Raw genomic sequence first — 13,819 nt, 5'->3', positions numbered from 1 at the left:
TCCACTTGGGCCTGATCAATGGTCTATATTTTAAAGTTACTCTCTTTCTCTCATAGGGCCCACGATGAAGCTTAAGAGACCAGTGGTCATGAAGATGTACAAAGACCAGATTGAGAACTTTTACAAAGAAGTCGTGACCCCGACCACTCCGGACAACCCCCTGCCTTCTTAATAGGTGTTCAACAAATGGCCTTGTCATCCACTTCAGAGATCGCAGACAAAGAGACTGACATGGTCGAAGACACACACATACAAATGAACACCACTTAGACCTTGTGTTTGCTTTTGCTTGTGTCAATATTTGAGGTCATTTTTGTTCAGTTTAATTGTGTTTTATTTTACATCGTTTACATTTGCCTGTTATTTCAAAAGAAGGGAAAAAATGTGTGGAACATACACCAAAAGCCATTTGTGAAATTTCTATATTTTGTGAAGGATTGTATATATTTTTATGTGGTGATATGCTATTTATTTTCTTGCGTAATCGCAATGAAGTGTCTTTCGAGCCATTTTATTTGTTAATATGTAACTTCAGTGCAGGTGATCTGATAAGCTATGTTTAAAGATACTGATTAGTCATTTATTTATGGCTTAATTTGTCGCCAAAGTTTGAGAGCTTAATGGCTAACAAGCAAACTTGCACATCAGATGTGACTAAATCATTTGAGAATGAAATATACAACAGATTACTATGACTGGTGTGTTTACAGATAGTCATCTGCTAAATTTTAGAAAGATGTGAATGAAATCAGTTGTGTTTATCTAGTCTGGTTTCACTTGTTTAATGGAAACTTGATGTATAAAGAAAAACTTAATCAAGACCTCACATGATGTTCATCTGGCAAGAATGTTATACTATACAAGCCACACATGTGTGTTTGTTTTTGTAACCAAATGCATCATATATGTTTAAATGTTTGTTTTGTTTTATTTAATTCTTTGTAAAAATGTAACCTGTTATATAGTGTAAATATGTATTGCCTATATTTCATTATCTGATGCTTTGCTGTGTCACTTTGACAGTGTAGTAAGATCTTTGATTCCATTGAGGTTCAATGTCAGCATGAGCTTTTATATATATATATATATATATATCACCATTGTAAACAGCCAAACCTGGATGAAGTGGAACAGTGAATATTTATCTGATGAAATGAGAAGGGAAATGGCACGAGGTAACTCTTTAAACATTGGTAATAATAGATCTATGCAGGGGTGAAAATTATTATATTTGCCAAGCGGCGTTGGTTTGCATGTGCAATGAGGAAATTTCTGCCAAACAATCGGTTTTATTTATATTGTATACTGCATAGTAAAATAGTTAGTATGCAATTTAGAGAGAAAAGATTGTGGCTTGATCAAGCCATAAACTGTCCATCTTTTCAGTCAAATACTTGAATAATAATGAAAGAAAAAAGAAAATCCAAAGATTTAATTTCCCTCTGTAAATAAATTAGTTTTTATCTTTCAACAGAGCTTTCCTCCGATACTAGTGTAAATAAATTCATTTCTATCTTACTACAGAGCTTTCCTCAGATAATAAACCTAACATTGTAATGTAATGTGTATATTCAGACTGCATAACATGACCAGAGAGGCCTTTATTTTAAAAGGATAACTTTTAGTAATCTGTGAATGGAAAGGAGAAAAGATGTTTGCTCATTCAAAAGCTGTGAGAATGAGGGTGGAACTAGTGATTTCCTTTTATTCTGTCGGAGATTGCTTTTACTGTTTCCATTAGATTTTTCCAAGTCTACATTCTGCGCTCATAAAATGTCTTTATTTAGACAGAAATACTGTGACTGTTTGAAGATCTGATCTAGAGCTGAAAAAACTTTAAAAAAAAAAAAAAAAAAAGAGCGATCTGGTTTTACCCGACTCTGAAAACTTTTCTTGTTAGTGAGTATAGTGTGCATTTAAGGGTTCTGAAACATGCATGTTATTGTTTAAACTGGAGGATTGGACATAGATGTTTTTGGGAGATGGAATTACAGTTTTCTACTTGTATGTGTGTGACTTATCGCTTTATCTGAAAATAAATGTTATAAATCCATGACCAAGTCTTGTGTTCTTTCTTCGATTTGGATTGGGCATTTGTAATGATTCATTGGATGGCTGGTTGTTTGTATCTACCATTAACACAATGAAGTATAACAATTAAATACTTGCTGTTGCTGAAGTTGCTGTATTGGACCTAAATGTTTATCAACAATCAATGTTTTTAAAATTATAAGAAGAAAAACTAATATATATAAACTAGTACTGAAAGACACAGAGCTAACAGTACTCAAATGACTTTATTCGTAATATGATTTGCAATAAAAACATAACATCTTTTGCCCCCATTACAACTTGCATCAAATGACCACACAGTGGCACTGTATGCCAAGTTTAACACATACTAAAGGTTCCTCTTCTGTTCAGAACACGGAAGTTTTTTCTACCATGTTATAAGAACATATATGTAAAACCCCAGACCTCCCGACCCCCACGGATAAATACAGCGAGTCCTTCCGTGCTCACAAACACAAATAAAAACACCACTGACGGACAATAGACAGATCTCTGCACCTGCAAGTATCTGACAATGCTGCCATATTAACCATTAGCATGTTATCTCCACCTCCTTAAAGGATAATCCTACCGTTTATGGTTTATTATACATGTATATGTAATGTATATATTCGAAGTATGTGCCCCTTCCATTAGTGTTGCTTTGTTGTGTCCCATGTAATGTGTAAAAAATTAAATAAAAAGGTTCACCCAAAAATGAAAATTCTCTCATTTACTCACCCTCAGGCATCCCAAATGTATGACCATTTTTCTTCTGCAGAAAACAAATGAAGATTAAATAAATATACCTGCTCTGTAGGTCCATACGATACATAAAGGATTCATAAAAGTAATCCCTACAACTCAGTCGTTAAATTCATGTCTTCAGATGCAATATAATAGGTGTGGGTGAGAAATGGGTCAATATTTACTTTTTTCCTATAAATATCACCTTTCACATTCTTTTGTTTTTTGGCAATTCACTTGCATTGTATGGACCTACAGAGCTGAAATATTCTTCAAAAATCTTTGTGTTCTACAGAAGAAAGTCATGCACATCTGGGACACCTGAGGGTGAGAAAATGAGAGAATTTAAATTTTTTAGTGAACTATTCCTTTAACTTTGAATCCCAAACACTTTAATAGAAGTTATGTAGAGTAGCAAATTATAGACATACAGATGGATAGAAGTACAGTCAGTACAACGGCAAATGCTCACATCTAATTTTAACACCTCATGTGTGAAATTTTTTATAAACGGTTTCCTCAGCTGAAGTTTCAATACCAATTTAAACATCAGTACAACCAATTGAAGAGACTATACTTCGATCTCTCACAGCCTAGTTTTCATTCCCATCAAAAATCAAATATGGTGCTACTATGAATAAGCTTTTTTCCCCTAGTAGTGGATCATAATGAGGTTCTGTATACTGCGGAACACAACAAAACAGACCGTTTGTCAATGCTAGATATCTCCTTGTAGTAATTCAACATAATATACAAACACACCCTGAAAATAACTCATAAACTGGCCTTAAGAAACAGGTTCAAGTTCTCATAGTAATGTTTACAGTATAAGATAAAATAATGTGCTGATACAGAAAAAAAAATCCTTAAAAAAAATAAAATAAAAAAAATTCTTGACACAAATTGACAAAAATCCATATCATATTGCATGTAAATATTGTATAAAACTCTTAAAAATACAGTTTAGACAATTACTTAAGTACAAATCCAAAAGTGCAGAGGTACATAAATAAAAAAAATTAACCCCCTCAAAAAAAAAAAAAAAAAAAAAAAGAACAGGGTGTGCTCCGTGGGGTTTCTTCAGAGCTGCCACTCAAGATCACATGACTCCACCCCTTTTGGCCTCTTACCCCACCCCTTTTATGACAGGCCGACCCAAACCAGTATTCGGTCAAAGGTTAAAGTTCACAAACTAGGAGTTGGGAGTTAAAAGTTCACAAACACACACACACACGCACACACACACACACACGCACACACACACGCACACACACGACAATGAGCCTTTCTCTCACCAAAAAAACTAATTTCTTAATAAAAAAATGTGTCAGTATAAAGTAGAAAATTACTTATTTTGCTCAAATTCAGACAAATCATGTCAGAACCTGCTAAGTTTTAGATGACATTTCAAAGCCAAGTAAACTCTGCTACACACAAGTATCCAAACATACGCACGCACGCACACACACACACAAAAATAGGGTGAAGTAAAGGGCATGTGGTCTGTAGCTCAGGCCACGGAACCTCTTAAAGCTATTAGCATAAGAATGGACACACAGGGCATAGAGAGACGAAATTGAGTGAAGCTGAGACTAGAGTCACTGAGAGAAATTTCAAGTCAGAAGCACAGTGAATTTACAGACTGCTGTTTCAGCGGCCATTTCCCATTATTTACCTCAGCAACTGAGCATCTCGTCCATCTTTTCTTCTGTCTCTCCCTTTCAAGTCTATGCATAAACCAGATGAGATGAAAGAGAACAGAGATAAACACAGATTTCCAAATACCTTCAGAAGTTACACTAGCAATGCACAATTTAAGAGTTCTAAGGCCCATTTGGCAAACACATAAATGAGAATTTACACATACTGGCATACAAACTGGAATTTCCTGGAAAATAGCCAGGTATCCAAGTATCTCACATATTCTAAAGTTTAAATGAAAGATAACACTGCTGTAATTTCTAAGAGCACAAATGAGATGGCATGATAAAGGCACTAAGACTAGCCCTAGAGGATAAGAAGTGATACATTCATGGCGTGCAGGGCTTTCATTGCGACCATAATCAAAAATACCTAAAAAAAAAAAACATTGGTAGAAAAATAAAATATTAAATGTTGTTTCCCTCAATGCATCAATGCATATGGCTACAGAGAGAGACGTTTTCCAATTCAGATATGACGCTCAAACAGTTCTGGCCCCGATAAGCAGAGAACTTCCTGACCCACAGAATATTGAAATGGAGAGGAGAGCATTGGAAAGATGGAGAGATGCCCATTTTTATCTTACTGGGAAGTCTGTAATGTCAGCCTGCATTTCCGGGTGAGAGACTCCCCATAGCTGCATCTGGTGGTCCAAAATACTGTTCGTGCATCATCACCCACCCCCCAACCTTGATGGACATCTTGTCATGTGGCAGTTGCCTCCAGGTAGCTTTGTAGTTTGCGGACAGTTGACTCATCCAAAGAGAAAAGGTCAAAGTCAAAGGTTGTGTTGGTGACATTAAAGTGGCCGGTCTCCTCGATGAGGTTCACAATCTTAAAGTAGGAAGGGACATAAACATGTCAATGTTAATTGTTTAAAAACTCAAGACAACTTAAGCTCATATTCAGTTTACACACCTGTTGCAGAACATTACGCTCCCTTAATGCCATCAGCCTGCGATGAAGATCTACCAACTCGTCAGTGTATGCCTGAAACAAGAGGGAATTATTGAAGATGTCAAAAATGAAAGAGAGATTCGTTTCTATTGCAGCTGTACAGAAAGAAGCTTGCATCAATACTAAAACGATCATGCAAATACTAGCATTTATTATGTCATGCTTTGTAAGCTGACGGAATGGACCATAGCTCTGTTCCAAAATCTAGTAAGCTGCCTACCTAGACAGCATTTTAAGGCATAATAGGTGCACCTGGGGTTGTGCCTGTTCCAAAAGGTAGTTTCTAAGATACTTTCTTTTGGCCAATTTCTAAGGCAGCATCGTTATATCTGTGGTGGATAAGGCAAATCACAGAACACTTAGCACAATTTTTCTATTAAAAAAAATAAAATAAATCATCCAAAATGGAGAACAAGGAAAGATAAATTTGATTATACTTAGTTGTTTAAATAGAAAATGACTATTTTACCCTATATTTGTGAGTATTTCTACAATTTTAAGAGTATCGTGTCAATAGCTTAGCACTATGCTAATGTAAAACTCTGTTGGAATCAATTGGGAGTAATCTAATCACACTTTTGTGACTATTTTATGTTATATTTGTATGCACCATGTATTTTTATGCATATAAGAGTATCATGCCCTTAGCTTAGCAACATGCAAACATCAAACTGTTGGGATCAATTGAGAGTGATGTCTTATGCCTTGTGACAATTTATCATATATTTGTGTATACTTTGTAATTTTATGTTAATTGGATTATCACGTAATTAGCTTAGCAACATGCTAATGTCAAACTATAGGCATCAATTGAAAGTAAAGTCTCCTCATGTTTTATGACTATTTTAACCTATATTTGTTTGAGCTATGTATTTCTATCCTTATTATAGTATCCTGTTGTTAGCTTAGCAACATACTAACCTCAAACTGAGAATCAAGTCTTAAAATGCTGTGACTATTTTATCCTATACTTGTGTGAACTATGTATTTTTAGGCTTATTAGAGTATCATGTCATAAGCTTAGCAACATGCAAATGTCATATTGCTGGAGTAAATTGAGAGCAGTCTTATGACTATTTACCCTATATTTGTGTGCACTGTGATTTTATGCTTATTAGAGTATCATTTTGTTAGCTCAACAAAATGCTAAAATCAAACTGTTGGCTATGTTCAGACTGCAGGCAAATCATATTTTTTCTCAAATCAGATCTTTTCAGGCAGACTGTCCACACACTATTAATTGTAAGTGATCAAATCAGGTTTGCACATTCAGACATAACCAACCTATCTGTAAGGGTTGCTATAGTAACGACATGGGCGTATCCACATGACGAAGCTTTCAAAACAGATGAAGGAAAAATGGAGGTGCATCATCTCGCTCTCCAAATAAGCGCCCTGTCCAGTCACAATGCAGAACTCATCCGTCGCACAAGAAAAACTCTGCGACGGAGGAGACTAGTATATAGTGATGTTCCGTGCTGCAGTAACCGATTTTTAACGTCAGCTTTGTCTCATTTAGAAGGCTGCATCCTCCAGAGGTCGCATTTGTCAGCCGCATACTTCATCTAGGCTGTATCGTTTCAGAAAAGCGAGTAGGACACTCCAAATACAGCCTTCCAATGAGACCTTCTTTCACAGGAATTCAGAGGATGCATTAGGTATATCCTTCGTGAGCACTCATAACCCACAAGTCTTTGCTTCAATGAAAATGTCTAAAAAAATAATAATGCCAATTTGACCATAAATATGATGTTCAAATTATTGATTTCAATCACATTTGAAACCACCTCCCAATGTGGTTTGTAGTCAGACAAGGAAAAATCAGATTTCATGTGGTTTTTTGCTGTCCAGGCTATCAAAAACGCATCTGGATACAATCTAGATATGCAAAAAAAAAATCTGATTTTTAGTGGCAGTCTGAACAAGGCCTTAGAATCAATTGAGAGTAGTCTCATTGTGTTTTGTGACTTGCGTTATATTTGTGTGCACTATACTTAGCAACATGTTAACATCAAAATCAGTTAGAATCAATGTAGAACATTCATGAGGTTCCATTTCAGTTAGCATGCTGCCTTAGAAGGCAGCTATGTAGGCAGAATATGGCAAGGCAGCTCACAAGGTTCTAGAACAGTTTTAATTTCAAGTTGATCAATTAGGAATAAACCTATTGGTGGAAAAATTTAAAAAGAAAGTTGATTTACCCTTCCTACCTTGTCGTATCCCTTCTTCAAGACCTTCTCCTGGCGTAAGCAAAGGTCTGGACTCTTTCTGCCTGACACCTGTGTGACAGACAGACAGAAACAAAGAGGAATGGAATAAGATAAAATCAAAATCACAGAGATGGACTACACAAGAGGTTTAAAAGAATGAGTACTCAAGAAAAATTATATATTGCTGGGTTTTTCTAGTAATAGTGGACCAGTGCCTCGAGCATTATTGAAACCAAGGGGCACTCCAAATCCCAGGGATCTGACTGGCAGTGCCCAGTTATGCAGCATTCCACATGCATTAAATCAAAAGCTGTGTGTCACCACCTCATTTCAACAGTGGGAGCAGCATAATCCAAGAACTAATGCCAATTGTCCATCATCTTCAACATTAATCACAGTCAGTTCTGCTACAATAAGTTTCAAGCAAAACAGACCCTGTGCTGCCAACTAAAGAATTTGTATGAATAATTGGATGACTGTCAAGGTTGAATGAGATACTGCCATGCAGTCATGAGTATCAGTTCACCTTGTTATTTGTGGAGCTGTGTTTTTGTGGCTTAGGGGGAGGGTCTCGACTGGGCCGCTGTGGCCCATCACTGCAGTCACTCTCGCTGTCTAGGCTCATCCTGTTATGAGAGAGGGCAAAGGTTAATTAAACCCAGTGCAGAAGGAATAGTTCACCCAAAAATGAGAATTCTAAAAATAGTGACCACATCTGTCACGCTCCAAATAAGCACAATTTTGAATTCCAGACATGAACACGGGTTAGACACAAACTTCAGCGAAAGATTTTACATTTCAGTCTCTTCTAATACATAGCTACCATATGGCTTCGAAAGACTTTTGAATATAGCCCACAATTCATATGGACTATTTTATGATATTTTCATGGTGCTTTTTTGTCCTTTTTGGAGCTTGACAGATGTGGTCACTAGTAACTGTTGTTGTATGGAATGAGCAGCATAAAGATTCTTCAAAAAAAGTCTGTTAAAAAAAAAAGCATAAAAGTTTGCAACATCATAAACTCCTTTATAGTTGATACAAACATTGAGTTATATCTAAATAATTGCATTTCACATTTAAAGAATACAAATAAGCTTTACACATTCAACCTCAAAAAATTTGAGTTTTTTTTTTCTAAGATTTTTTTCAATACAGCTTAGCAACACTTGAGTGAGACGAATAATAGAGGGAGGCATAAGTCAAGTGTTTACTCGGAGCAAACAAATCCATTCTCCGCCTCCACGAACACTGATTACATCTGAAAAACCTGCTTAAAAACAAACATAGGCAGGAAAGAAGAGAGAGAGAGATAGAATGACCTGGATTCCCGATGGGGCAGGTTGTTCTTTACAGGCGTCCCTTCGCCTGAGCTGCTATCATCATCATCAGATTCCTCCGACTTGAGGTCTTCGACCATAGAGCGCAGTGGACCTAAAGAACATAGTCCAGAGTGAGCATCCCTTGCAAAAATACAGTGTACTGGCAAACCTCTGTAGCAAACATTGCTGCAAATTCCTGTGGTTCAGCAGGTAGACTGGCACTTGAACAGTAAAGACAGACTAGATTTGCTTTAACTTTCAAATCCATGCTTAAAACATAGAAATAAAGGCAATTTTTATTTGGAGTAAATGCATCAATCTGACATGTCTTTCACCCTCTTTCAAGGTAATCGATCAAAGGAGTACACTGTTAACCTTGACTTAAAGTGTGGTAGAGGAATCTATTTAATGTATGGATCTGACTACTACTTATCAGGACACTCCTGCAGTAAAAGAACAGGTCCTACCTTGGCCTTGTTTCTGCTGTGGCTCAAAGTCTGAGTCAGAGCTGGACTCTGAGCTGGAGCTGGAATTAGATGGGCTGGAGGGGGCGGACTGCTGTGGAAAGGCATGGAGACACAGTTAAAGCCTTTGTTAGAACTGATTTCAGATCATGTTTTTGGTGCTTCAAATCAATAGACTAATTTAGATTAGCATTTCCAAATGGAAATACCAGTGCGTGCAAGGTAGCAGAAAATACAGTTAAAGTTCAAAGTAAAATGACATTTTATACCATTGTAAACCCAAATTTAGATAGAGGAGAAAAGGGAGAGGGAGACAAAGATTCTTGCAATAAAAACAGACAAAATTGAACAGAAGAAATGTAAACTTACATACACAGACGTTAAAATAAAAACTCAATACGCTTGTCCATATTTAACTATGCTTATTAATATCTGATAGGTCCTGACACAGATCAGCTGCATATCAAAAGTTGAACTACATTTAACATGACACTGTGTCTTTAAACGTGGTGCTCAAAAAATAGTGAGGCATGCTATAGTGCCATGGAAGTCTGTCTAGCGCATGTTTAAACCAACCATTAAAACACACACAGATGGAACACAAGAACACGTCATGTATGAACGTCACCTTCAGACAGCTTATAAAAAGAAAAGACCAATCACAATTGAAAACGCAAAGAGATGCAAGAAAGAACAACAATCAGAATTTTGTATGCAATTATTAGGGATGTGCCACAGTGGTCGACTAATCAACTAGTCATCCAACAAATGGCAAGTCGATAAGTGGGGTCGACTACTAACATTAAAATGTTTAGTAATGGGAGACGTAACCTCTTGAAGAACGTTTTTGTGTGATTAAAGATTGATGTGTTTAATAGTGAATAACTGTTTTATAAAAAGTTTTGTCTCTTCAATGCTTTAAGTTTAGTCCATTTACACACCGTTGCCGTTTCTGGTTTAAACTGGTTTTTGTCATGAACTACACGTAGATGTGTACCCGCAAAATTATCTTACAGTTCTGCATTTTTGAATCTGGAGCATCCCAAGTTCTCTGGTTACAGTAAAGTGCATCATTCTGCATTCAGAATGGGCATTAGCTGTTTTGTGCTACTCTGTATAGGAGCCTTTCTTATTTATTCTCTCACTTTGAAAGTTTTGTGCAATAAGATGTTCTAGTTATTTAGCCTAATTATTTGTTAAATATCTGTAAGTTATCACATTGAACTGCTGCGCTTAGCATCCATATATCCTTCTGAAATGTGTCTGAATGGGGTCACTTGAACATACTGAGCCAAATCATACTTTATTATCCTTTACATCCATGTACTAGTCATTCGAACAACCAACCGATTAGTTGATTACGAAAATTGGAAGTTTTACACATCCCTAATATTGATGCAATTGCTGTTGGTTAGATTTTAGTGAAGTTAGTATAATTCATAAAAAAATAAAATAATTGATTGCACACCTAATGCTGAAATTAAAACAAACTTTGAATGAAGTCTACACTTTAAGTGGTTTGGGGAGGCATTTAAATATAACACTCACATTGCAAGCACTATAATAGCATTAGCACATAAGTCTTACCTCAGACTTGTTCGAGGCCTCATCCTCGGAGTTGGAGTCATCGGATTCTGGAGGCTTCTTGGACTCCTTGACCTCTTGTGCCTCTGACTTGCCTTTGGCCCAGCGGCCCTTCTCTTTAGAGGCTTTCTTATCCACAATTCCCGAGGAGGCTGTGGAGGAGGACGCGGTCCGGGGGGAGGTGCCAGTCAACCCCCCACTGCTGGAGACTTTTGAGCCCTCAGAACCCCCCTTCTTTGGTTTCTTGACACTAGGTTTAGGTGACTCGGCATTGGAAGGTCGTTTACTGGGGGCTTTTCCATCGCTGGCTGCCCCTGCACCACCTCCCGACCCTTTCCCCCCTCTTTTAGGAGACATGCCCTCCATTTTTGATTCCTTCAACGTGAGTTTGGGCTCCTTGAAAGCAACTTTGGGCTGGACTTTGTTCTCGTCTTTCACTTTAATCTCTGGTTTCTTAGATGAGGATGAGGTAGGGTCACGGCCACCTTTGCTGCTGCTATTATCCCGGTCTACGTCCCCCTTGGATGAGCCCTTACTCTCAGAGTCTTTCCTCGGCCGCTCTCGATGCTCCTTGGCCATTTTGTGGGATTTGGACACTTTGCTTCCCTCTTTACTGGGTTCCTCCAGAAAAAAAAAAAAAAAAGTATTTGTTTGAAATCGTATTAATAACGGTCATAAATTCTACCTTCACACAGCGAACAACTAAAAACAAACTTGGGTTACACTAAATCTATATGTACACAAACCCATAAAGATAGCCAAAAGCTAAAAAGATTGCACATGTACATCTCAAATTTCTTTTTAAGAGCTTTGGTGTCAAAAAAACCCTAACCCTAATATGAATATATTAATAATTCGGAACCATGGCATACAGTATGTATATTTATCAAAGTGGAATGGTTTTACCATCTGACACCATCACTGTACCATAGTACCACCAAAGGGTAGTCCCAACCCAATATCAAATACAACCAAATAACATCCGGAGGATCCCACAAAAGGATAAAGCATATAGTTTGACACCCTCTTTAATAAAATAATCAAAAACAGCCATTACAGAATGTCTTAACTGAAAGCATTTCAACCAATCATGACCTTCACACAAAGGTCACCTGCTGTATTAATGAGGCTGTAAGATTAGGACTGTTAAGGATAATGGGGGTGCTGGAAGACGTCAAACTCTGGATGATCACAGTAAATCATCAGCCAGCTACTGGCTCTCTTTAGTGCACTAATGAAAGACACCGCAGATTGACCCAGACAAAGCCGTCAGTGCTCAGAGATAATAAATACAGCAAAGGTCATTTGGCAGAGATATGACAGATGTCCCCTATAAACACTTAATTATTACTGAAACAATCTATTTCACTGCTTTTAAGTAAACAAAAAAAAAGAGAGTCTCTGAAACCTTAAAACGTTGACAGGTATTTGTATTTTACACATTGTAAAGCGGAGGAGAAAACCCTTCCCATTTTTTCCACTCAAACATGATGAACAAAACTATGCAAGATCTAAGGCAATATGACCCAGACTACATTAAATACAGGTTCACTTGCATCAAGGATAAACATGGTTTGTGTACAGACCACAATTTATTTTATGCAGTGAATTATATGATGTAGATAGCATGAAACATTTAAAAAAAACAAATTCTATATTTCTATTCAATCTGTCATGTTAATGATTTTGCATATTCCAACATGGAGTTCATGGTAATATTAATACATTTTATACTTAATTTTAAGGATAATTTTGTTAACTTTTGTAACGTAGTTATGATTCTGTGCAATAAATATGTTTGATTACGAATATTTTTATACTGTGTTAGATCCCTCCATGATGGCAAATATAAAATCTGGGTCCTTAAAGGAATCACCCAAAAATGCTAATTCTCTTATCATTTACTCACCCTAAGGCTATACCAGACGAGAGGTGGTTGACTTACTTTCTTCTACAGAACACAAGGATTCTTTGGAATATCTCATGGTGACCAAAACTTTGAAGCTCCAAAAACAAAAAGCACATATAGGCAGCATAAAAGTAATCCATAAGACTCCAGTGGTTAAATAAATGTCTTCAGAAACAATATGATATGTGTGGATGAGAAACAGATCAATAATTTATTCCTTTTTTTTATTTTTTTTTACAATAAATCTCCACTTTCCCTTCAAAATTATTCTTCTTTAGTTTTTTGGCACTTCACATTCTTCTTACATATTGCCACTTACTGGTCTGGGCTGGTCAAAAGTTGAGATTTATAGTAAAAGGACTTAAATATGAATCTGTTGCTCATCCACACTTATCATATCACATCTGAAGATATTAATTGAACCACTGGAGTCTTACTGATTACTTTTATGCTGCCTTTATATGCTTTTTGGAGCTTCAAAGTTTAGGTCACCATTCACTTGCATTGTATGGACCCACAGAGCTGAGATATTTTTTTTTTTTTATATTTTGTTTGTGTTCTGCAGAAGGAAGAAAGTTGCACATCTGGGATTGCATGAGGGTGAGAAAATGTGGAGAATTAGCAGTTTTTGGGTGAACTTCTCCACCCAAAGTATTCAAAGAAGATATTTAAAAGAAACTTAGAGACAACAACACACCATGGTGATAATGATAAAACATGTTGGAGAGAGCAAATCCCCAGGGCATGTCAGGGAAGGCACAGAGATTGGTAAATATCACACACACACACAGTGTTTCCATGTTTTATGGGGACTTTCCATAGACATAATGGTTTTTATACTGTACAAACTTTATATTCTATCCCCTAAACCTA

The 13,819-nt window shown here is 36.7% G+C and overlaps 2 protein-coding genes across 6 annotated transcripts in view; one reads left to right on the top strand and one right to left on the bottom strand.

Moving 5' to 3' along the window:
* LOC127631312 (long-chain-fatty-acid--CoA ligase ACSBG2-like) overlaps nucleotides 1–2,056 on the top strand; it is a 30,999-nt gene extending 28,943 nt beyond the window's left edge. For both annotated transcript variants that reach the window (XM_052109399.1, XM_052109398.1), the window contains exon 15: nucleotides 57–2,056. In XM_052109399.1, the coding sequence (XP_051965359.1) occupies nucleotides 57–172 (116 nt within the window). In that variant the 3' untranslated portion in view covers nucleotides 173–2,056. The remainder of the gene's footprint in view (nucleotides 1–56) is intronic.
* A 236-nt stretch (nucleotides 2,057–2,292) lies between these two features.
* The window catches only part of LOC127631340 (protein ENL-like), a 37,046-nt gene continuing 25,519 nt past the window's right edge, over nucleotides 2,293–13,819 (bottom strand). The window contains exons 6-12 of one of the 4 annotated variants that reach the window (XM_052109447.1): nucleotides 11,041–11,658; nucleotides 9,457–9,547; nucleotides 8,990–9,101; nucleotides 8,194–8,293; nucleotides 7,659–7,736; nucleotides 5,419–5,490; nucleotides 2,293–5,334 (exon numbers count right to left, since the gene is read on the bottom strand). In XM_052109447.1, the coding sequence (XP_051965407.1) occupies nucleotides 5,206–5,334; nucleotides 5,419–5,490; nucleotides 7,659–7,736; nucleotides 8,194–8,293; nucleotides 8,990–9,101; nucleotides 9,457–9,547; nucleotides 11,041–11,658 (1,200 nt within the window). In that variant the 3' untranslated portion in view covers nucleotides 2,293–5,205. The remainder of the gene's footprint in view (nucleotides 5,335–5,418; nucleotides 5,491–7,658; nucleotides 7,737–8,193; nucleotides 8,294–8,989; nucleotides 9,102–9,456; nucleotides 9,548–11,040; nucleotides 11,659–13,819) is intronic. The other 3 variants (XM_052109449.1, XM_052109448.1, XM_052109450.1) reach the window with 3 other exon arrangements.

This window comes from Xyrauchen texanus, chromosome 37, assembly GCF_025860055.1.
Source record: "Xyrauchen texanus isolate HMW12.3.18 chromosome 37, RBS_HiC_50CHRs, whole genome shotgun sequence".
In the NCBI taxonomy this organism is placed as follows: domain Eukaryota; kingdom Metazoa; phylum Chordata; class Actinopteri; order Cypriniformes; family Catostomidae; genus Xyrauchen; species Xyrauchen texanus.
The sequence above is the reverse complement of the archived record's forward strand: the minus strand, read 5'-3'. Positions and strand labels throughout refer to the sequence as shown.